Source organism: Rhopilema esculentum, chromosome 16 (assembly GCF_057945365.1).
Source record: "Rhopilema esculentum isolate cy_ngs chromosome 16, ASM5794536v1, whole genome shotgun sequence".
In the NCBI taxonomy this organism is placed as follows: Eukaryota; Metazoa; Cnidaria; class Scyphozoa; order Rhizostomeae; family Rhizostomatidae; genus Rhopilema; species Rhopilema esculentum.
Genome location: NC_142830.1, coordinates 12,865,013 through 12,889,078, shown reverse-complemented (window position 1 = coordinate 12,889,078; position 24,066 = coordinate 12,865,013). Strand labels below are relative to the sequence as shown.

Here is a 24,066-nt window from a genome sequence, read left to right as displayed (position 1 = left end):
CTTTGTATTCTTATTTTCTATGCTATCGTCGCTTAAAGATAACTACAAGATGTAACTATAAAATTCTTAGCTGATCTTTGAGAAATAATCAAGCCCGATGCGAAAAATTTTGAAGAACATGAAAGGGGAAAATATATAAAATTTTGTCATTGATCGAGATAGTGGAACGATGAAGCTGACACAGAAGTATCGCAGCTCTTTGGATAGTAGTAGCAACTGGGAGCAAAAGCCAACAATCCCTGACAAGCACGCTTATGAAACATCATTGGCTAGGACACTGTGATCCAACAACTATGAAAGGATTTTCTAGATAAGTCACAACACAGCTGATATGAGACCGCATTCTACTGTCTTGGGATGCAGCTATTCTAACTCTCTATTTTAAAAACCCAACTTTAAAACCTTTCATTTTAACTTTTAAGAACAATATTCTTACGTTTATTGTTGCCATGGAAACCACAAGACTATGTAATACACATGCCAACCTGACACTACAGCCTTAAAAGTCATACAAAGACTCTTTTAAAGCAACCATGGTGTTCAATACTAGGCCTTTAACTTTAGTCTGCAATAGTGAGACCAGCAAATACTGCGAAATGGCACGAGTTGAGGCTAAGCCATCGAATGACATCACAAAATGGCGGACACTCGATTACTTTAAATCCATAAATTTAATAGTACTTAGCAGAAGAATTTTGTAAGGCAGCGGTCTTGGTGCTGGAGATAATATGGTAAAGGTCTGATTTTCCATATCAACATTTGTTCTAAAATAAAAACATTGTTTATAAATACTTGTGTATGCTAAACAATTTTCTCTACTAGATTCTACGCACTAAATAGACTGGCTAAATGATGGCACCCTAAAATATAGTGACATTATTGTAACGATAATTTGAAACATGAATAATATAAGAAAGAAATTTCATATAGCAGGTAGATTATTGAAGCTTGGGGTAAAGCATGGAAGTTGAAGATGGCGCTTGAAGGTACCCCCCTTGACATCCAAGGTTGGGTGGCTTTTTGCTTGAATATTGTCCGGAAACCGTTGTGTGCTACTTACAAAAATATCCTATTTACTTTTCAAGGCAGTATAGATCCATCTACTGAAGATCTATACTGCCTGCTCGCTGTCCACCTTTTAAGAGCGACTGGTGGTTTATATCTTAAAGCATGCTACCTTTGTATTGTTCTCTAAACTGCAAGTGAAACTTGATAAACTAGACACCGTGTCTCCCCAACCAACCACAAAAACATCCTCTACTTCAAAATACGTGAATCAAATATATTTTGAACTTGGAACAAATAATCAAAGGTAATCAGAAAGTACCATTATATGTTTACATCAGTTTGCGAAATAAAAAATTTTGTGAAACTTTGTGAAAACGCAAATGGAATATTTCTAATCTGAGATCTTGGACAGAGCTGTTGAGACAAATCCCTAGACACGTGTCCGGTAGCATGCATGTATAATCCAACATCTACCCCTCTGCCCCAGTAGAGTAACCAAGGGTGGGAATGGGGGGGGGGTGGGTCCGGACCCCTCCACTTTTCTAAAATATGGTCCTCGAGATTTGTCCAAAAACGATGTAAAACTCATTGGGGGGGAGGGGGGTGGGGTGGGGTAGTATACTGTATGCTTGTGTCAATAACAATGCTTTGCTATTTACCGTAGCTAACATGAATCAAATAATGGGGGCAAATTTTGCAAAATGGGCGTAGCAGAAATTTGAATCTTAGTAGCAGAAATATCCACATTGAACTGAAGAGACGGAGGTATGAATCTCAACACCGTCTGTCCTGATTACAGTGATGATGCAAGCAGGTATGACGTACTCAGGTATCTGTTCAACAAAGCCATCCATCAATAATTAGCAAAAATACACCAAAGGGAAGACTCTTACATTACGATGAAGCCTGCAACATTTGAGGTAACAGCATCTTGTTCAGAAATGGCAGTGCTGACAGAGCAAACACAGTGAAGCAAATCACGACCTGCAAATAACAAACAATCAAGCTGAATCATCAAAAAGATGACTCTATCAAATATTAAGTCTAAGTTAACAAAGAACATACGTATTCATTCGGTCTAGGAAGCAAACCAATTAACAATTTAAATGGCATAATCCAGCAGATTGTTATGGGTAAGACATATAAATGAGTTAGATTGGAAATAAGGCAAGGTTACAACCAAACGATTAACACCAATTGCCTATATTGGTCAAGGAATTAGCTTATGGTAATTGAGTGCTTTTAGCTACTAGAACAACGCACTCCTTCGTCAAATTAAGTTCTGCTACAAAATGTTCTTTTCTCTTAAAGGTTTCATAGGGTGAGCATGAAAAATATTCAGAAACAAGTTTGTTATTGCTCATTGCTAGGAACCAGACTCGAGTCGAGTTAAGTTGACATCAATGACATTTAAAAAGAACGTGTAACTTTTGAACCACAATCAAATTGTATTTTAGAAATTACTGACTTTTTAAGTAGGTCATATAATAAAATTAATACGATACGAAAAAGCATTAAATTTCTGGTTTTGCTAATTGGATTGTGACCGCCTGATGGCAAAATGGGACTGTCATTACTGCAAAATTGTTCCTGACGTAGAGATTTTGCATTAAGGACTATTTCTTTGTGGTTAGCATTGGAGCACACAACCAACGGAATAAAGTGTGGACGCCATAAAATACTGTTTTCGTAATGTTTGTGAACATTACCATAAAATCATTGGAGAAAGGGCATTGGAGAAAGAAACGAATCCATCTAAAATCAGCAAAGATATTAAAACAACTAGATTCCCCATCAAGACTGGCTTTTTCTGGAAATTTATGAACCAAGCCTTACATATGTAGTCTTGAAATTTCAGGAGTTTAAATCTGTTGTATATTGTATCATGTGGTCAAAGTTTAACAATTTCCGAAAATAACTTTCTATCAAGCTTACTTTAGGAAATTATAAATCCAACACAGTAGTGAGCTATTTAAACTTGTATTATATATTACTGTTCACTCCACGTTGTGGCTTCAATTTACCAGCGGTAATTGTAAATTCTAGAATGACTTACTTGGATGGACAAGGACTGTTTTAAGCTCGTTAATCTCTGGTTCCATACCAAGAGGCAAACAGGAATCTGGCACAGATGGTGCTGCAAGATATCAACAAAAACCTACATAATACAAGAAACATAAAATATTTAAGCTTTCCAACACAGATAAGAGAAATTCTTGCTGCAATACTGGGCGGGTGAACAGCAAAAAACACGATATAAGATTAAAAAAAGGTTTGTTACAATCAGTTTCTGAGCATTCTTTTATCTCTGTTAAATATTCTTTTCAACAATACATCAGATTCTCGTCGTCGTTTTGCTTTCTTCCGGCGCTTTACTTTTTTCAAATCACTCATTGCAAGATTCACAGAATCCTTTGAATTTTCCTTCTGACATTAGCAGAATTCTTGTAATGCCGTTTCCACTGATGCATGGACCATGTTAAGGGTTTAAAAAAGGTGACAAAGGAAAGGGAACTGTGGACATTTCATCTGACGGACACAGTTGTTTTCGTAATATGATTTGGTGCATGAATAAAGTTTGAAATTTCTAAAAAAATTTAATATTTTTTTGCTTTAAACAGAACCAACGAAAAATAAAAGAATCTTTCAAAATTTGCATCTTCGCAAGAAATTATATCACTTACCTCCAATTTTATAAATTTTGATATCTGCAAAATTAACATCGAAAACATGAGGGTACAACGGTGTTCTGCCGCCATAAAAGTATTCTCGCACTTTTTCATCTCTTTTTTGTCTTCGTACGTCCTTACTTCTTTCAACGACCTAGGAAATACAGATTTTTCTTCTGTTAAAAGTTTAATTCTCAATCGTTTACATGACACGATAAAAATGAAAGTTTACCAATCAAATTTTCTACAATAAATAGGCAAAAAAGGCCAAAAATATTTTGAATCAGAACATATAAAAAGGAGAAATATGGAACGCATACAGACATCTCTGGAGATGATAACAAAACCAAATATATTTATCGTTATAGGAAGTCTTATACACAGCCTAAACTGCTCTCATTAGAAACTTTCCTATTCATAATTAATACCCTAAATGCTTAAATATAATAAAATCCATGAAAACCAAACAATTTATTCATAAAAGCTAAAGCTTACAAGAAATTTGAAGCTCTTACCCTTGTGGGGGGGGGGGGGTGAGGGCGGCGGAGAGAGGGGCGGAGAGGGGGGCGGAAAGGAAGCTCAGCTTGTTTTACATAGCAAGTACAAGTATTCCCCTGCCTTTGCAGGCCTTTACTTTTGCCTGGAAGACATCTTTCATATACTGTACTTAAACAAATAAATAATTTAAAGGTGAGATCTAATCCTTTAAAAAATTAATATCTACGATCTCTGTCTCAAAAAATAGTAAAAAATTTAACCCAATACTTCCGATTTTACAAGCCTTACCCCTCCTGATTTTGGTAAATGCAGAACTTGAACTGCATCTGGCAGTCTTGATTTCAACTGGTTGTAAATTTTCTCTTGGTCAATCACCAAAACAGCATTAACTACAAAAAATAGAAAATGCAAAACTATCGAAAATTGCAAATATTGTACTTATATACACAAAGACATTGTCAACGCTGCACAATAAGATTCTCTTTTTTATTAAAAGTTACGCGGTTCCTCATGAAACATTTGTAGAACAGACTTTTTTCAAGATGTAGGCAAAATTAGTGACAGATTGGCAAAATAATTGAAGGTAAATATTGAGATTTAAGTATCTGTTTTAAAAATAAAACTAAGGTCGAGATTTGAATCGCTGAAGATATATATTTCCTAGAGGAGGACACGTCGTCAGTAAATTCGTTTTTTTCCCTAGTACAATTTCACTTAAATTCCTAGTTATATCCTATTATATTGTAAAGCACGCAAGTTAGTATAGTTATTGAAATTAAGCCAGTAGCAACCCATAATAGACAATCCAGGAGTTCTAGGGGGCTTTAATAAGTACTGAAGAATTCCTTGCTTGAATGAGGTCAGAAAAGCATAAAAAATCCACGTTCAGTAAATCATGATAAATCGGGACTCAAATGGAAGGATGTTAAAAGGCGAGTTTGAGATAACACTTCGAGTTGACGAAAATTCGAATTATAAGGGCTCCATAAATCGAAGCTGTAATGGATGTCCAACCTTCATAAAAAACAGCCAATATCTAATTTCTCCTTTGTAATAAGCTCGGGCGTCAAAGAGAGGGTTTGAGTTCTTATGCTCATCATGAAAATTTCAGAATGATTGGCGAGTGCAGTTCTTAAAACTATCAAAGCACTATTCCATCTAAGTAAACGTTTTATACATAAAAAAAAGAAATGGATCTACGAACCGTCAAATGATTTCGCTATATCTAAAAGCAGCCTGAACCCTTCTCCAGTCACCCATCCACAAGTATTAACAATGCAGCCACTCACACGAGCTGAAAAGGTTGGATATGAATATCATCTTATTGTTGAGTGAAATGCATAAACAAAGTCTGGATTAATTAGAATTGAAACAAGAGATAAATTAGATAGAATTGAAACTGGATTGAAGAGCAAAAATCAGCCTACGCATGGGATAGGTATTTGCTGCAATGACTACAAAGATACATTTGAAAAGTGAACTAAGTTCATAATTCTGCTACTGAGCTTTTCATTAATTAAGTTTCATGTTACAGGCACAAGCCTTTGAATCGGTACACGTCTATCTTGAAATGCAAACCAATCAGTCACACCTATCCTTAAGATCTACAGTGAATCTCTCCAAAGAGAAACCTAAGACTTCAAGAACCTACACACTGTCTTTCTTCGATAAAAAACTTTGTATTTAAGAACGTTTTGTCGGCTGAGAAATAGGAATGGCTCTAAATATAACACCAATCTTCATACAATTTTACCAGAAATCATTTGTAACTGTAACTTGCAAACCCCTTATATCTGTGTTTTTAAGGCATTCAACACAGGTAAAAGTTGCTTGCAGCCATCTGACCCTCAGCGGTTGAGCAATCAGATTGCGCACAAGGAAAAACATGTGAACAGTCTCCGCCTTTCAGGAAATCGGCGAAACAATAGAGTGGTTTCACGTGAGTAGTTTCAAATTCCTGTCAAACGCGTGTGCTCTAACCGAGTTATTTTTGGATTCGCTATACTTATGCATGGCAAACTCCTCAACTCCAAACGATCATGCAAGCCTTTCGACCTCTCTGCCCGGCCTACGTGTGGTGTTCAAAACATGAACTTTTTTAGGAGTATTTTCCCACTTTATCTACATAAAAAAGTCATATATTTACATTAACATTTACTAAATATTTTAATTACTCTGATAATTAGTAGCAGCTAAAATAGAGTATAATTTACAATATAATGGATTAAGCAATCGCAGAATTAAGCAATCGTTGCTTTGGCCGTTCAATTCGTCTGATATACACCTTTAAATAAAAACAAAGAACAGTTCAACTTGCAAAAAGTAGCTACTTCTTTGCGCTTATTTATTGTAACCCAGCATTCGTGAAGAAGTTTGAAAACTGATTGTGATATGCCTTAGCTACAAACAGGCCTACTAAGAGCGACATCCCATAAAATTGTTCTTGACAAACATCATCATTGAGGTTTAAGTCAGCGTACCTTTCTCTTTCTCTTCGAATCGTTTATGGACGTTCTTGGAAACCTCTTCCACAAGGCAAGAATAAAGTTTAAGATTTGCCATTGGATTGTTGATACCATGGTGATAAACTAGTGGAGTTTGTAATGAGAAGCCTGAAATGAGAAAAAAATCTTTATCAAATAAAATGCTTTGATTATTTAGATGAATGAGAGTAATAAACACAATTTATCTGAGATGAAGGAACAAAAGAGGACATGAAGCTGGAAGATGAAAGGAATACCTTTCTGACATATTTTTAACCGCACTAAAAAGCTGTTCGTCCTTCAACAGTGAAACGATACAAGAAAAAATGACTAAATTTAAATCTATACATGGATCATGGAGACAAAAAGATCAATTATTGAGAAGTGGCACAGAAAAACACTTCCAGGATAAAGGATAAAAAGGAATTTCCCAATAAGAACTGCCACATCGATCTTCTCAACTGCAGTTGAATCTGTAGAAACAGACCTTTCAGTTTGTCAATGTGATAAAACAATACTACAGATTCCCGTTATAACGTACTCGGTTACTACGTACTTAATACAGTGGTCCCTTAAAGTACGTTATAACCGGATTATACTGTAGAAACTTGCAATCGATTTGCTACACTTGTTCCACATAACTGCGTATTAACGTGACCATTTAAGAAGATAAAAAACGTATTTCCATTTGTTACTCCATAGAGCATAGGCAGTCTTTAGGAAACTGCAAAGCTGTGCTAATTGAGGGAATCCGGGTCACCCTCTCGTGATAATGTGACCAAACCTCGTGATTCCTACACCCAGAATTACAATGGGTTGGTGACTCTCCTCATTCTAATATAAAGTTTTGTCAGGGCAGGAACTAGAACTTCCGATCACTAAGCCATCTTCAAATTCCAACCATCATTACTATTTTCAAAAGAAATGAGAAAAAGCCTTTCTACTTTCAACATGACGATGACCCCTCTCCAAACTTTTACTTCAAAAGGTATACAAATAACCTTATACAAAAAAAATCGCCCGGGACTCTAGATTGAAAGTGATATTCACGTTACTGAAAAAGGAACATTAATCCAACTTTTTTGGCATAAGTTTAAAAATGTTAATGTGAAACTTTGCATGTTGATTAAAGGTAGATTGGTAATTCAGTTTCTTAAACTGCTATTACAAGAGGTAATTGACTAAAGTTTTTGTGATAAACCCAATACCTTCTTCAACATCTGCAGGTCGTTCTACCAGAAGGGCACCTACGAGCAATGAAAATTAGCTATAGCTTTAAAGGTATATAAAATTGGAACATTGTTGTCTCCAAAATAGGTTTTTAAATAAGTGCTAGAGACGTTAATTAACGCCTTTTTTGAAACTTTGCCAAATATCCACATTTCAATTTCTAAAGATGCCACAAGATAGCGGAAACACAGCATAATCAAGTAGTTTTCGTGCGAGAGAGTATAAACGTCGGATAAAAGTCGAAAGTAAGATGTTAATTTATATCCAGGTGTGGATTGAAAGCAATATGAGAGGAAGAAAGACGCATTTGATTTGCTCTTCTGATTTATCTATCAACAGTCTATCAACTATCAAGAATCCTTAAACCACAGTGTCTTGTTAGATATAATTTTATTTTCATTTATAATGAATATTTTTAATTCAGCCAAAAAATCATAACATTTACAATAAACATAAAAAACAAAACAAATGAAATATATTTGAATACAAAAAGCTTTACATGTACAAAAAGACTTATTTTTGTATTTTAAGGAAAAAAACTTTATGCAAATTAGTCCAAAGGCTGGAAATTTTATATAGCACAGGAATAAAACGCTTGTGTTAATACAAAACAGAACTATACTAGATTCTTGAACTGGTTAAAGAATTTCCTTTGATACAATTAGATATCAACTTCAACTTTGACTAGCAAAATTTAATATCAACAAATAACTTCATTAGGTGTTTATTAATCAAAGAAATTGTTTAAAATCTTAAATTCAAATATTGATGCGTTAAAAAAGTTTATAAAAAGAAAATATTGATGTGAAATCGTGTAATTAAACATAAACTTTTACAAACCTATCGTTCCTGGTATTGCTATTGAGCCCTGAAAAATCATAGACAATATGCTTTCATAATATATGTGGACAATATAATTTTTATTCAATTGATAGCAACATGCAATAGCCAGTATTAACGGTAATAGCCAAAGTAATAATCTAAATAATTTCTGTAGAAAACCATACGAAAAATATCACATTAATACTGTAGTTTCTTGCATGGTAGCAACATTTCTGTGCAAAAAAGGCATTTTTGAAAATTCTACGATCGAAATGTTATTGCCCACCACGAATGGTTTAAAGCCCTCATTATCGACCTCGTAGTCACCGATATTTCTTTCAAGGTGAGCATCCACTGATCAAATAAGGTGAACATGACTTTGGAAATGTGTTTCTTTTTGTTGCTAATTTGATTAACAAGCCTTTCAGATCTCGTCTCATTTTCAATTCTAAATTCTACTTCTAGAACGATTTGCAACCATTCTTTTAATTGTAATCAGTACTATCCATAAGCGTGCCCTATAGTAGCCTACCACAGCCTTAAATATATTGGACCAGCCATGTCTGGTTATTGTATCGTATTGCATGACATGGGTATGGTACCGTATGGTGTGGTATAGTTTGGCAAGGAATGGTGTAGTATGGTGTGGTATGATTTGGCGTTGAATAGTGTGGTTTGGTTTGGTGTGGTATGCGATGGCATGGGTGTGGTATGGTTTGGTATTGTATGGTTTTGTATGGTATATTACAGTATGATATGGTATGGCATGGTTTGATATTATATAATACGGTATGGTATAGTATCGAATTCGTTTGACCAGTGACCAATTTAACATGATCAAAAGAATTTGAACAAACATTTAGAGACAGCAAGAGGTTGTCTCTTACGATGCATGTCTAGCAGGTGATGGAGTATTACCTACCTTTTTTGTAAGAAAACATAATTTTTTGCCGAGCCTCAATATTCTTGAAAAAATTCAATTTTAAGTCCAAGACTATTCCTAAATTATTCTTGCCAAACAAAAGGTGTAAAATCGCCTTACAATCAAAGAACAAATTCAAATCATTTTTGATGCGTTGTTTCGTCATAAACTTCAACAATAACAGAACAAAACATTAAATGTGGTATTAAAATAAAAAATCTAGTCACTGTGTCATAATATAGAGTCAATTACTCACAGAGCAGATGTGTGTATTTCAAAACATATATAAAGCCTGAAAGTGACAGTTGTTTTGCTTTGAGAGAAAACGAAGATAAATAAAAAATTTAAGTCTTAATGAAGCTTGAACCTGGCATTATTCTTAAATTTGAGCAACTTTGAGCATTAATATTCTTATAGAGTAGATTCTTTTAAAAAAGTGTGCATTGGTTAATATCCTTTTAGTTCCGAAATTGTCGCACTTAATTCAGGGAAAAACATTACGATGCATACGAATGGAGATAATGAACACTGGACACCAATGAAAATCAATCTCAATTTTTAGATTTATATACAAATAATGCAAAAGAGTTCCACACAGGCAGCAGGATTAAAAAGCCGATGTCAATTGTATTCCAAATTTATTGAAAATTTCTCTGTTAATAAAACAAGCTTGGTATGATAGCTTATCGACTTTATGTTTCTTCAATTCGTTGTCAAGGTAGTATTCTAATGATTTTTCTTTCAAATATTTTGTGAACTACAGTACTTAGAAGCGAGAAGTGTTCTTTATTAAAAGAGAAAGCTTGATCTGGTTTTAATACCAAAACCGCCTCTCAAATTGCAGATATTCTTTAAATGAAAGGAGTTCTACACTGACAATCAGTAGGGGTGTACCGGATCAGGATTTTCAGAATCCGGCCGGAACCGGATTTACCGGATTTCTTCGTGGAATATCCGGCCGGATTCTACCGGATAATCTGACCATTTATAGAATTTTCAGTAATAAAAAGTTTTGAGCCACTTTGCGAAAAAAGGTATAGCGAGAAGATCAAAGAGACCTATTCAGGCAATATAAATCTAAAAACCAAAAATGAACAATTTGGCCTAAAAAGCCGATCTGGCAACCCTGGATCAAATTTGTGAATTATATCATCCAGTCTTCCTGTTTCGTGATGACGAGCACTTTCATTTCAAATCTGTTTTCAAGGCGCTTGTTTTATTGTAGATATTGTTTAGTTCTGGAAAATCCATTTTTAATCATTGTATGAAGGGAGTCTGACTTGGTTTTCCAAATTTTCTTAGTTATGATTAAAGTTCTGGAAAATCCGGCAACTGGCCGGATTTCGGAAACAAATCCGGCCGGAACCGGATTTTCAAAAAATCAGCGATCCGGCGCCGGATTATCCGGCCTATCGGATATCCGGTACATCCCTAACAATCAGCAACTGAATCTCAATCTCATTTGGCAATACAAAACTGAGCGTACACTTTAAAGCCTACTCAGCTACTGAGGGCTGGTACTTTACCTTAAAATCAAAAGGGGGGGGGGGTCAAAATAGACGGGGTAGGATTATGTGGAACACATGATTCCAAAACAAAATGTGTCTTCGGTTGCTACAAACAAAGGAGAACAAAGTAGAGAAGCCAAAGGAAGTTTCATTAAGTCATGCAGGTGAACACAGATTGGTTGAAAAGAATATTCCATAGTAATTAAGCTTGACATAAACGTATTTATGAATTGTCACTCAAAGCAAGGGGACCAAAATAAAGTGAATTGGGTGGTGACATTTTCCAAAAAATGAAACCAATATTAAGTACCAGAGAGTACAACGAAAGTCAACTCACCTGCCCGAGGTCCAAATCTACATAGATAGGCCGCCTTCCCATCCGAACTGCGTAGTTAAGTAACAGTCGACAGAGAGTTGATTTCCCTACGTCCATCGGTCCACAAACCATCACCTAAACAGAGCGTTCACAGCCTGATTAATCAAACACAAACACAAACATATATAAACACAAACCATGGGCTCTTGTAACACACCTATAGAAGGTGAGTGACACCCAGACGATTGTTGCAATGCACAATAAATGAAACTTTGTGCCCTAAATGACGTGGCTCAATAAATGCGCAACAATAAATCTACCCTGAATTCATTGCTTTGGTGGCCTTAGTTGTTAAAATGAAAATTCACATGGTTCAGTTTTTATTTAAGTTCAGTCAGTCTATCAATTGCACATTGTGAGAAAATCAGAAGAGCAAAGGAAAACAAAATTTGTATGGCTGCAAGATCAATGCGACCTGTATTGGATACCAACATTAGAAACACATAGTGGAAGTCAGCAAGGCAAGGTTTGATTGGCTTTCAAATACCATTAGTCAACAAAGGTGATTGCCAACAAATAATGAAGAACGCTATGTTTCAGAAGTGGTATCCTGGTTGTCCAACTGAGATTGTATACTTTGAAGAAGATAAACTGTTACTTTTGTAAATAATCAATTGAAGTCCACATATCTTACTTAATTTTGTCCCTTGTCATTTGCTTCTTAGAGACAAACATGAAAGCAAGCAAGTCGCGATCTTGATTTTGAAATGAGGATATCTTGAGAATGGGAAGTATCAAGATGGAATGGGAAGAATATACAGTGGAAAAATCACTTTTCATCCCAAACTCTGGCACAAAAACATTAAATAAATACCAAAATGTAAGATAAATTTTTGCGAACAATTCATTGAAGGTACAAAATTTATGTATTATACTCCTGAGAAGTGTCAGACCACAAAGCTTTTAGTATGTTGTAAAATGTTTGCTTTTTTCAAAGCCATTTTGAAATTTTATCAAAGGGTGGATCAAAATGAATTGGAGTAAAAGAAGAAGCGTTTGATTTTCCTTCACAGGATACCTAATTGAAAAATTTAAATTTAAATTATTTGATTCATTCTGTCAGAGAAAGCAATGAAACTTAGGTAAATTTTTCGCGGCACTAGGGATGAAAAAAATCTTAGTCTGACTGGTTTCAGAATCTTTGTTGCAATCAAATAAACAGAGATATGGTTTAATATGTGTGCAGCTATCGAGGAGCAATTTATACTTACAGAGTTCTATCTTAACACTAAATTTTCCAGCGATTCACTATCATCCAGTGGCGGCTCGTGCATTGGGGATAGTGGGGCTTACCCAACCAAAGATTTTCAAGAATAGATTTTAGATTTACTTCAATAAAATAGATGTCCATTATAATTTTGGCATGTTTACTAATTTTGTGGCTTCGATTTTCCTTATAAGTCCATTCTCTAATATGTTTAGGTTCCACTGCTCGCATTTCTTTTGAAAACTAGATGAAAAACTATCTTAAACTATCGACTGATCTTTTGGGGCTAGCCCCAGACTAGCAGAGAATGCACCAATGAAGTGCTTCTTATAGCTAAAACTGCCCTCCGTTTGGCTAAAACTGCACGAATCTATATTCCTTCGGGGCTAGTTGAAAATAGCCCCAAGCAATTCAACTCAACCGTAGGTTGCAGTGAACATACCAGAATGGCATCTAGTCAACGACTCGAATTTTCAGCTTTAAAAATGTAAGTAAGGCATTCAATCGGAATCAGAATCGATTTTGCCGATCCTTAAATGGAAAGTTTAGGCCTTCTTAATCATAGGGATATCTCCATTTCAAATAAGTCTTCTGACAGCATGCTTTCAATTCGAACAATTTGTCTTTCACATCATATGAGAATTAATTACTAAGTTCGAAATTTTCGATTGAGTACAAAACCTATTCATTGCTATGCTATGCAAATATTATCTTCTATGGGTTTGCAATATTCGAGGTGTTTATGTTTTGATGGAAATCACTCAAGAACTCCCCTCTTTGTTCTGAACAGAGAAACGGTCCAGGGAATTGGAACACACGAAGTTGAACATACCAAAAAAGTTGCATTTGAGGAGAAATCTTGCTGTTTCATTTACAACATTTAAAAATGATGATAACCTCGTTGACTTAAGGTAGTTCTTCGGAAAAAGGGAACGTTTTATTATTCTTGGCGTTTCGTGTTTATTGCTTTAAATTTCTAATATTGCGTCATCAACCCCATCAAAAAATTTTCCCACGAGCCGCCACTGGTATTATCAACATTTTAGCCAGAATCAACTTCTTAAAACAGTATTCTAACTTCAACAGTAATAATTTCAGGTAAAAACGAGAAACCCCCATGGTGTAAGACTTATCTTTTAAAAAACTTTAATTTTCTCACAAAACTTTGTTTATAGAAGATAATCACCTTTGGTCCTATTGTTGGTGGAATGCTTTTCTCTGCTTTCTGTCTCAGCTGTTCCATGGCAACATGAAGATTCAAGTAAATTACCATTGGCGTCTCAGATGCCACGTATGCTGCTTCTAGCTTTCCTTGGAGCTAAAGACCAAAATATTTAACATTTAAGTTTTGATATTAATCTCTGTCTCCAAATGGACCCATGGTAGTCATAGCTTTCTGCTCCCCGGTAGCGTAGCTTGCAAATCTGTATTTATATGTTTTCTGGATATAAATACAGAAACTAAAATTAATGACCAGATTTTCAAAGATCTAAAGTCCAGCCCGGTTTTACAGGATAACTTTTGAAGCTGCTTATTTTCGAGGTGTTTTCTGAAAGACACTATCCACTTTAAACTATTCATTTTAATACTATCCATTGATAAACAAGACCATCCAAAGACCAATCTACACGGTCATTAAACCCGAGTTGAGTTCACATGGGTTAAAATGGATCGTATAAAGTGGATTTAGGGTGAGCCTTGGTTAAGATTCAACGCTACTCAGTATTGCAGCTGCTATGGCTGCAGAGCTTGAGGGGGTATATCAACATGCCATGCATACCATGCATACTAAGTTTTTGTCCTGCAAAGGCTAGAAACATGCATGATTGTATGTTAGAATGAAATCTATGGTATATTAGAAGCAAAGGAAGTGCAAATTTATTTGGCAATAATAGGAATAGGGTTTAGAGACAGAAAAGAAAAAATCAAAGAAAAGGAAATATTGAAATAAACAACAAGGCATCGCTGCAAAAAAATTTACAGATACATAACAACTAGAAGAAGGATGGGAACAGAATAAAACACTGGAAATAGAAACCAATAGTGAATAATGACTATATCAGCCAACCCTGTCAAATTTGGAAAATGCTTTGGCAAAACAGAAGAAACATTTTTGTAACCCTGTGTTTTCCACCAGATTTTGATAGTACAATACAATCCCTTAAGGGGTCCAATAACATGTTAAAGACAGGCTTTTCTTAATGAAATATGCATATATATCAGGTAATAAAAACCTCTATTGTACATCCATGCCATGTAAAAACAGCAACTTTGTCTCCAGACCTGAATGAGTACACTTTGTTTTTTACCAGCTCTGTCCCAAAAATTTCTGCTTGGCCATGTGTTAGCTAACAAAATGATAAAAAGAACACTTAAATAACACCATGTAATAAAAATGACTGTTTACTAGTCTGTCATATAGGCAGATCTCTATATGCTTTGAAGTACAGAACAGGATGTTTCTATGTTGAAAGTCTTTACCCTTAATGCAACCATCACACAACTTTATATTATTTGTTTATTTCTGCTAAAGACCACAGTGAAAACTTCTGAAACTTAAAATCACAGACTTAAGAAGGTAAGGTAAAAAAAGAAAATATCTGGTTAGAGAAATATGAAACTTTACTGTTTTCAATTTCCTTATTTTTATCAAATTTTTGAGAAGTTAAAAGAAGGCATTTATTGTGAAATTCGGAAAGGTGTACTTGAGTTGCCACTGACAAACTAGTCAAACTGATGGACCAGTTGGTTTTACATAAAAAACTGGTTATATAATTATTTAAAGGATTAATTTTTTAAGCCATGGACAATTCTTATCAATAAGATCATTCCATTTTGGAATTTGAGTTTAAAAAATTCAATAATAGTGTAGGAAGTCAAAATTAATTAAAGTCTCTAGGCTATAGTTAACACAGACCTACATGAAATTAAAATATCCTTTTTTGTGATTGACAGCTATTAGATAAAGTTTTATATTAGTGGGAGGAGTATACAATGAAAATACAGTACATTGTTTTAACAAAAACAGATATTTTCAAAGATTCTAAATAATTTATATAAGGTATACTGTATACAAATAATGTGAAATGTTGTCTTAATGAAATATTATGTTCTAAAATTGAGGCTGTATGCCTTAAAACTCATTCAATGGATGAAAAAGCAAAAGATGCATTTAAGATTGCAGTTTAATGAGAAAATGAAAAGAACATACTACTAGCTCTGCCTGGTGTTGTAGCTCAACTTCAAACCGTAGCTCATTGTCTTGTTCTAGTACCCACTCTTTCTTTTCAGTTGAAGTCTGAAAAGTTTACAAAGCATAATTGCACTTTATTCAAAGTCACCCTTGTTGTTTGGCAACTACCTATTGACCACTTGAATTAAAGAGTGTTTATGACACACATGAAATATAAAATAAATGTAAAGAAGTATAGTACAGAAATAGTTTGCAAAAGGTTCATTAACAATATACAGAAATGACAATTCTATAGCATAAAAGGAACAGTGGCTAATTTTGATATTCTGAAAACACTATGTTGTGAAATTTACTGAAATGGTTGTTCTTATCATTAGGCAGGTAGAAAGACATGGACAGTTTAGGCAAATAGCAAAGACAAGGTGTTCTCGCACTGGGCGCTTAACTTTAGAATTTACTAAGAAGCTTACAATGACAGCTCCAATGACTAAATTGCTGGAAGGAGGAGCCCGGGGCAAAATAATAAATTTAAGGCCATGCCCTGTTTATTGTTAGAAATGCCCTTTTACCACAGGAATGCTAATTTTACCAACGAGAAATACCAATGACTAACTTCTGGTTACATAAAGACTGCTTAAAAGTCATAGGATGATATCACAAAAAATAATTTGATAAAAAATCACACGTTCCCAAAAATTTTCTCATCAAATTTAGACAAAATAGATCCTGCCTAAAAACTTGGTATCACGGGTGGAATCCATGTAATTTACGTCAGGGATATCTGGCGTAATAACTTTGGAATTTCCTTGGTTTACTGGCATAAAACAAAGAAAAAATGTAAGGTGTTGGCGAAAAGGTGGATGGGTTTGCTACCTATGATTGGACCAGCAAATGACTTATAAACAAGCAATGGTGGTCAATACAACTTTTGACATAAGCATTAGGATGTAGAACTTTCGACATAGCTCAGCTTATTAATTTACTGGCCAATATCTGGTGTGAGGTCTACATGGATTCCACCCTGGCTGGGTATGACATTATGCCACTCTCAGGTTTGAGCCAGATTGCCATTCTAGGAAGCAATAATCAATATATTTAGAAATTGACTTTTAAGTTTTCAAATTGGATTGATACCTATATGTTGCAATTAAAACGATTCGCAGAAAATACATGTTGAGTGTATGGAATGCTCTTCATAGCTGTTACACCTATTGTTCTTAGGGAAAGGAGGACAGTGAATTTTAAAGATATATCAACTTTTGTTCCCTTTATATCATAAATTTGTTGTTTGCAGGATTTTTTCTGGTTTCCAAGAAAAAAATTGAAAGGACAACCATTTTTGTGAATTTCTGACTTCATGGGGATTTTAAGCCAAAGTGCTCCTCAAACTTTTCTTGTACGCTTCTCAAGGATAGACGATACATACTTTATTTTTTGCTTGAATTGGCCAGTGAAGAAGGCTAAAAAACTAGTTGGGGTGTGCACAGGTTGGCAATTGGTGCAAACCGGTCAAAAATCAGCTTTTCTGGCGTTTGCGTGAAACTTGAATCTCAATGACTTTTCTGTCTGCTGGTGCACCCCAAAAATTTTATTCTGCTACAAATGAAGAGTCACTTTGGTATGCTTTTCTAGCAAAAAAAGCCTATCTCTAGAAGCAGGAGCCAATCTTAATAACCCTGTGGCCTAAAATTTAATGTTTTCCTAGGGATTCTCAAAGCTGCTTGACCGCTTTGCAGTGTATTTCTCTTTGGCTTCTCCGTCAGGAGTGACGAAAATATCAACTTAAAGGTGAAACAATTGAAGAAAACACTCAAAATGCAATTTTCGTATACTCCCTACATTTTCAGAGTGTTTGATAAAAAAATATTTTCAGTTATCCTTATTTGGTTGGTTTCGGCAGTGGTATCGATTGACAAATTCTGTTAAAGAATTTCGCGGGAAGCCGATTCAGGGAAACAATTTTTTTTGTAGAAAACCGAAAAGTTCAATTACAATTCTGTTTCAATTTTCTAGTACAGGATTTCATGCTGAGTCCAAAACAAATAATAGCTTTTCTAAAGCTTTTTCGAATATTGAGATATCATCGCTTTTCTCCGATGCGGCCAGAGAACGGGCCTATGCTGTCCTGTTTTCCGCGGCGTAACAAATCGATAGAAGCCCGCTGGAATTCTTGCACTCGCACCTGACCCAAAATATCAATGAAGTCATGAACATTATACTATAGTGATGTATATGTTATCTTAGTTGAATGCAACGGAAATAGCCCCATCCGAAGGTCGCAGCTGAAAATGTGTTCATACATACATGTTTTCCAACCTGTGTTGTGGGGCCCGGTCAGAATAGTTTTCGAAGAATCTGCTTATTGGGAGTATAAATTCTAAAGCCCCTAAAATTGCCTTTAAAACGCAAAGAACTTACTGCATCCGTAGCATCCATATCTTTATGTGACAGTGCCAGATGCCTGAATAACTTGAAGGTCCTCTTTCGTAGAAATGGCCAAACAAGCGTGTATCTGCTTAGGCCATGCAGCCTCTTTTGCAGCACGATATCCAGCAAGAGGCTATGATAAGGAAGATTGGCCACATAAATTTGACAGACGTGGTTGTTAGTGTTCACACAAGTTAAACATTGCCGATTGACTCAAAAACGTTTTAGGCTGCACACTGTAAAGCACCTCTTTGTTGCAGAGGGACGCAGTGGGATAAATAGAGGTAAATTTCATACCATCTCTCAAGATGTGTACCGTATTCTTTCATGAGCACCCCTTCTCAAACGAGTATCCCTATCAAATGAGCACCTCCCCCAATATATTGAAAGCAAAAAGACGCCCCCTTGTAGAGGGGCGTGTTTTCGAAACACAAAGAACGGTAATTAACAATATACTACCATGCTTCTTTAGCTTTATTTTGTGAAATAATAAGGAAATTTACGATATACGCCCTTCTTTTTAAATTTCAACGTTACAGTGGGAAATTTCGCCTTTCTTTTCAAAAGTTCCTTCTCTAAAACTTCAGAGTAGCGTTTTTTGTTCGTAGAAGTCAAGAAATCGTTGAAAAAATGCAAGATCGAGAGTGTTATCGTCCCTGGTGGTTGTACCAAATATATTCAAGTGAAAATCGAGAAGTTCTACGATGATTGGTAACATGAAACTCATTGTTGATTAGGTTATCGAAGCTTGGCAAGCTACACCTGCAGAAACGGCGGCCCATTCAATGAAAGCTTGCTGTTTGTCGTTACCAGTTGACGGTAGCAAAAATGAGATAATTCCCTGCTTTAAAGAAGGCAAAAAGTGTGCTGATGGCAGAGATTTGCTGCAAGCACAAATGCAACATCTTGACGACGGAAGCTTACACGAAAATCCATTTGAAGTAATGGAAGAAGATGTAACCGAAGCTGCTCCTTCTTATATAGAACCAGACTTATTTAGTTGTTACTATGAATTTCACGCTAAGTGCGATCATCGTTAGATGTTTTTTTAAACATATTGCCTAGGAGGAGTGAAAAAATTCAATAAACGTACCCCTCTTTTAAACGCCTCCTCGAATAGGTGCCCTCTAAAATACAATAAACGCCCGGGCGTTTATTCGAAGCATTACGTTATTCAAGGTGCCGCTTCAGTAATTTTGCAAGTTGACGTGGGTTCAGACTCGGAAGAATTTTGCGTCTTGCTTATAAAAAGCGCGATGCAAACGGAATATCAATTATATCAAGTATTTCGACCAACGGAATATCAATTATATCAAGTATTTCGATCAACAAGTATTACTGTCTATTTACTTATTTTACACCAACGTAAGCCTTCAGTATTGAAGAAGTAAAACGGCAGGAGTGCCCCTCTAAAATGACCGCCCCCATCCGTGGCCAAAAATTAGAGAAAATACAGTATCTTATTGTTAAAAATCCCTGACAGTAGAGTGTCTGTTATAAAAGGAGCCTAAAGTCATATACTTCAAGTTTTGGAAAAAAGTTTGAAAATTAATCAATTTCGGCTTAGCTCTTGATAACGAAAAATTTTACATTTTGAAAAAATTGGCTTGAAAGAGAAGAAGAAAGATCCAAAGTTAATCAATTGTGTACGATTTAATCAAAGGATTTCTACTAATTGTGGAGATTTTCAAGATGTGATTTGTTTATAAAGAATCTGTGCTTGTTTGCATCATATAATCAAGTTTTGTAAACGGCTGAAAGATTAAGGTATATTTCGCATTGCTTAAAGTCAGTTATTATTTAAGCTACACCCTTGCCAAGCCCGAGAACCGTCTCATAAAATTGGGAAAATTTAGAGCAAAAATGAAGAAAACAAGAACAGGCTAATTGTCACATGATACTAAAGTTGTCATACAAAAGTTTAAAAAACGTATAAAATGTTGACATATAGTTGATAAATATTTGAAAATTTTGCTAGCCATTTTAATTAGTAAACTAAAAATTATCCTAAAATCGGAAATCATTCTCTAGATTTGAATATTTGGGAGAAATTATGACAATATAACAAATCGTTTGTCATCTAATATGCTTTTCCGTGAAGTCCGCACGAACTACAGGTCTAGTAATAGCAGTAGTGGATTTTCAAAGAGTAAACTTTTGATACAATTTATGGCTTTCTTTTCTAGTTAGAAGTAGCAGATACTGCTTGAAATGATTTTGAATTGATTACAAGGAAAGGTTTGTACATGATTTCACGGAAAAGGGCACAAAAAAAGCTGTCTACATTTTTACTCAGTACAAACATTAAAACACCCAAAACGATGTATTTTATAACTTGACATCAGCGAATAAGAATGAAAAACCAGCGAAGAATGTTCACAATTCCCTATGAGCACTACTTTTGGTATACAATCTTTTTAAAAGTCATGCTGAAACTAAAATTAGAACTTATTGTCTAACTTACTACGCGTACCTGGCAAAACAACAAATTCGTTTAACAGATCCACAATTAAACCTCGCAAATAGGTTCACAAAGGTTTGCAAATAAGGATTCCGAATTGATGACATTGTGATGGCTTTCATTAGAATTCAAGGCCAGCTGTAAAACTTTGTTCAGTCACAACTTATTTATATCTAAATCTAATAAGCAAAATATTATAAAAAGCGAGTAATATGATATAGCGTATAAAGACATATTACAAGAAAACTGCAGTGTTCTCTGTCCGCTTCTTGAGAGAGCGATATCCAAACAATGACACAACAGCAACGACAACAATCAGCAACAGGGCACCAAAGGACACAACAGCAACTCCTGAAACAAATTTTTAGTGTGTTTAAAATCTGCATATTAGCCTCGTTTTGAATGCAGCAGGAATAGGGTGTGAAAAAGAGCATCCACTTTGGCTTTATGACGCTGTAGACTTTTCTTTTAAAAAAATCAATCTGCTGATGAATATTTTCCAAGACAATAAAATCGTGCCTCCTAACTTCTAAATGTCAGCAAAAAACAAAAGTTCGATTAAACTTTCAAGGTAGAATTTTGTAGCTTCTTATATGATGTCGAAAAGATTTATAACGATATACTCATTACTCCTTTTAGGACGTTTGAAATATATAGCTTTAAGAATTATGCATAAAAACATGCTCAAAGTGCCACCGAAATAAAACATCGTAATTTTTATATTGTTGTTTTCTGTCAACCAGTACCTCTGAATGCGATGGTGAAGCGTTGTTCTTAGGATCATTTGCCATTCCTATGTTACAACGCGACGGAAAACCTTGCCTATGAGTTCCAGATTAAAAACTATTTTTACGAAGTCAGCGATGTAAATCTCCAAGGGTCAACCAACGAGAAATGTTTTGCAGACCACGTCCTTAAGAATACAAAAAAATGCTTCCTATTGCAAATATATTTTAAATAAGGTATGTTATATCTAAGTGCCATTAGTAAGGAACACGAAACAGCTCTTTGGTGCTTGGATAAAACAGAAGTAGATCTCCTTTGCGAGCAGAAATTTTTTTTGCGACCACGCCCTATAGATAAGCTTAGAATGGTCAACTGTCAACTGTTTAGTCATGTAATGATTCTGATATTTCCTATTTTTGGATCCTGTCTCAATTTTTTAATTTGTCTGACCAATCAACCCCACCCCCCTCCCTGAGGTACTTATTTCTCAGAGACAAATTTTCTGGATTCGTAGAGCGACAAATGAGCATTTTGCCTCTTATCAAATTTGCATTGAATTTTTCTGTCTCAAGGTGAAGAGTTTAATGCCGTTTTATAAAAACACTTTTTATTTGATGCCCACTACAGAAATATTTCAGCGCAAAAAGGACTAACAGCGGCATGATTTTCAATGAATTTCAATTGAAAAATGTACAGTATGAACGGGAGGTGAACCTGAATAATAAATGTGTACATCATATACTTTAAGGGTTCAAGGTGAATTCGTTTAAAGATGCAATGAATAGAAAGCTTTAGGTATCATTTTGAAATATTGCACGACTTCATCGTATTTTTGAGTTAAAGATTGCAGTTAAACGCCACACCAAGGCACTTACGCCAAAATGTTGCTGGAGAAATAAGCCAAAATATGGCGTAACATACATGCTTTCCAGTATGGCCAACCATAAATAAATTTCAATTTTACATTTCAGCGGCACTTTAAAACTCCTGTAATACAAACCTGATTTACTGATAGCTCTTGGTGTCAGTTGTGTTTTAACTACAGCCAAGTTTGAGTTTGAAATTTGGACCTCACGCCTGGGCCGCCTCAACTTCTTGTGTGTCACAAGCATTGGTCCACTGCGAATATTTCCCGAAGCCTTATTGTGTGTAGATATGATGATAGGTGCCCTTCTGCGTCGTGCAGATGGCAGACAACCAGCGTTGCATCGTGAATTAGGATCATTTGCATCACAGATTACGACATCACACTGCAAATATGCAACAGAGTCTTCAGCGCCAACAAATGTGAATGCCTCAAAGCTCATTCGTTGAGAGTTTACACCAGGTGCATGGTATTCGAGGGTTTCATCCAACTTGCATCTGAAAAAAAATTTTCATTTCGATCAACAAGTCAAAAGCAAATTTATCATAGAAAACAGTGACAGTGTCTTAAAAATAGGGAGTTAAAATAAAAATTTTGAAAGACATATTGCTGGCAAAAAAGTATATTGATATCCTTGCTGACAAGCATTCCCACAGCAAACCACTCATGAGTCACAAAAATAGAATGATACACGCAGACTAGGTTACAAGCATTAGTAGAACAACATACCCATTCTGTATAAGCCAGTATCTTCTTGGGTCATTTCTGTTCTGGGATGGAGTGGCAGAGCAATTCTCAGCAAAAACTTTAAGCCGAGGGTCAGTGGTGTCAATATTCAGCTCGAAATATACCCTATCCTGTACTTCAACTTCTAGTGGATAACTTGCATCGTTCAATGGCCTTGTGAAAGTGTCGTCAGTGTAAAGGTCAACTCGAACTTCAAAATTACCGAAACCTCTTTCTTCCTTCACCAGCTTGGGAATCACTTGCTTTAGTTGAAATCCAAAAGAAGATACTGATTGCGATGTTGGGTAAACACACGAAAACGGAACGTCTAATTTTTTCGATCTCGATATTCCCCTAGTAGAAGCAACTACTCTGCTTTTAACCTAGAATTACAAGAAATATGACTCAGACAAACATAAGACCAAGAATGCAATACAAATAACATCTTTGAAAAATAAGATCCTTGACAAATGAAATCAAGGGTCCAGTCTCCAAATGAAGATAGAGTGCAAAATTACGTCACCTCAGATATTGCAATGTTGAGCTAAATCATAATATTCAATAATTTTAAGCCAAAGCGTCGAAATTGGTTGAGAAGCAAACAACAATTAAATTTAATGATGTAATTGCAAGCCTGAAATTTAATGCTGAGCACTTCTGCGTATATCTTAAAGTGTCCCGTGCAATATTTTAACAGAATGAGAAGGCATTAGATGATAGGAAGAGATTTTATTAGTATAAAGCTTTCGATACAACGTGATGATTATGCAACAAACTATGCAAATATGGGTTCTTTTTTTAAGATCCACCAAAAAAATTATCACTTTGATGTAATTTAATTTTAATGAAAAAGACTGTGAAACAAAAATGGTAACCGATGGAATAATCGGAGGATCAAAGACATGCACTTAAAAACCCCATCTTCATTGAAGCATCTTTTCAAAA

The 24,066-nt window shown here is 35.3% G+C and overlaps 2 protein-coding genes across 2 annotated transcripts in view; both read right to left on the bottom strand.

The window, feature by feature from the left end:
* Window positions 1-542: 542 nt before the first annotated feature.
* Window positions 543-18,864, bottom strand: LOC135682747 (protein CLP1 homolog). Its single transcript, XM_065197764.2, has 14 exons — window positions 18,335-18,864; window positions 15,935-16,021; window positions 14,958-15,071; window positions 13,910-14,041; window positions 11,478-11,591; window positions 8,729-8,756; window positions 7,867-7,905; window positions 6,656-6,787; window positions 5,380-5,469; window positions 4,464-4,564; window positions 3,693-3,831; window positions 3,065-3,145; window positions 1,902-1,992; window positions 543-764 (listed from the first exon to the last, which is right to left on the bottom strand). Exons 1-14 carry the CDS (start codon window positions 18,350-18,352, stop codon window positions 653-655), a joined length of 1,278 nt encoding a protein of 425 aa, XP_065053836.2. The 5' UTR covers window positions 18,353-18,864; the 3' UTR covers window positions 543-652.
* A 1,365-nt stretch (window positions 18,865-20,229) lies between these two features.
* LOC135681977 (uncharacterized) overlaps window positions 20,230-24,066 on the bottom strand; it is a 74,894-nt gene continuing 71,057 nt past the window's right edge. Inside the window, exons 19-21 of the mRNA XM_089113054.1 lie at window positions 23,125-23,504; window positions 22,531-22,892; window positions 20,230-21,155 (exon numbers count right to left, since the gene is read on the bottom strand). Coding sequence (XP_088969180.1) covers window positions 21,040-21,155; window positions 22,531-22,892; window positions 23,125-23,504 — 858 coding nt within the window. The 3' untranslated portion in view covers window positions 20,230-21,039. The remainder of the gene's footprint in view (window positions 21,156-22,530; window positions 22,893-23,124; window positions 23,505-24,066) is intronic.

What these genes read in the sequence shown, in the direction of transcription:
- LOC135682747 (XM_065197764.2), bottom strand. An exon ending in AACACCAGGCAGAGCTAGTA is followed by an intron (nt 15,072 to 15,934) that starts GTATGTTCTTTT and finishes TCATTTTGTTAG; the next exon opens with CTAACACATGGCCAAGCAGA. An exon ending in ATTCGAAGAGAAAGAGAAAG is followed by an intron (nt 5,470 to 6,655) that starts GTACGCTGACTT and finishes CAACCTTTTCAG; the next exon opens with CTCGTGTGAGTGGCTGCATT.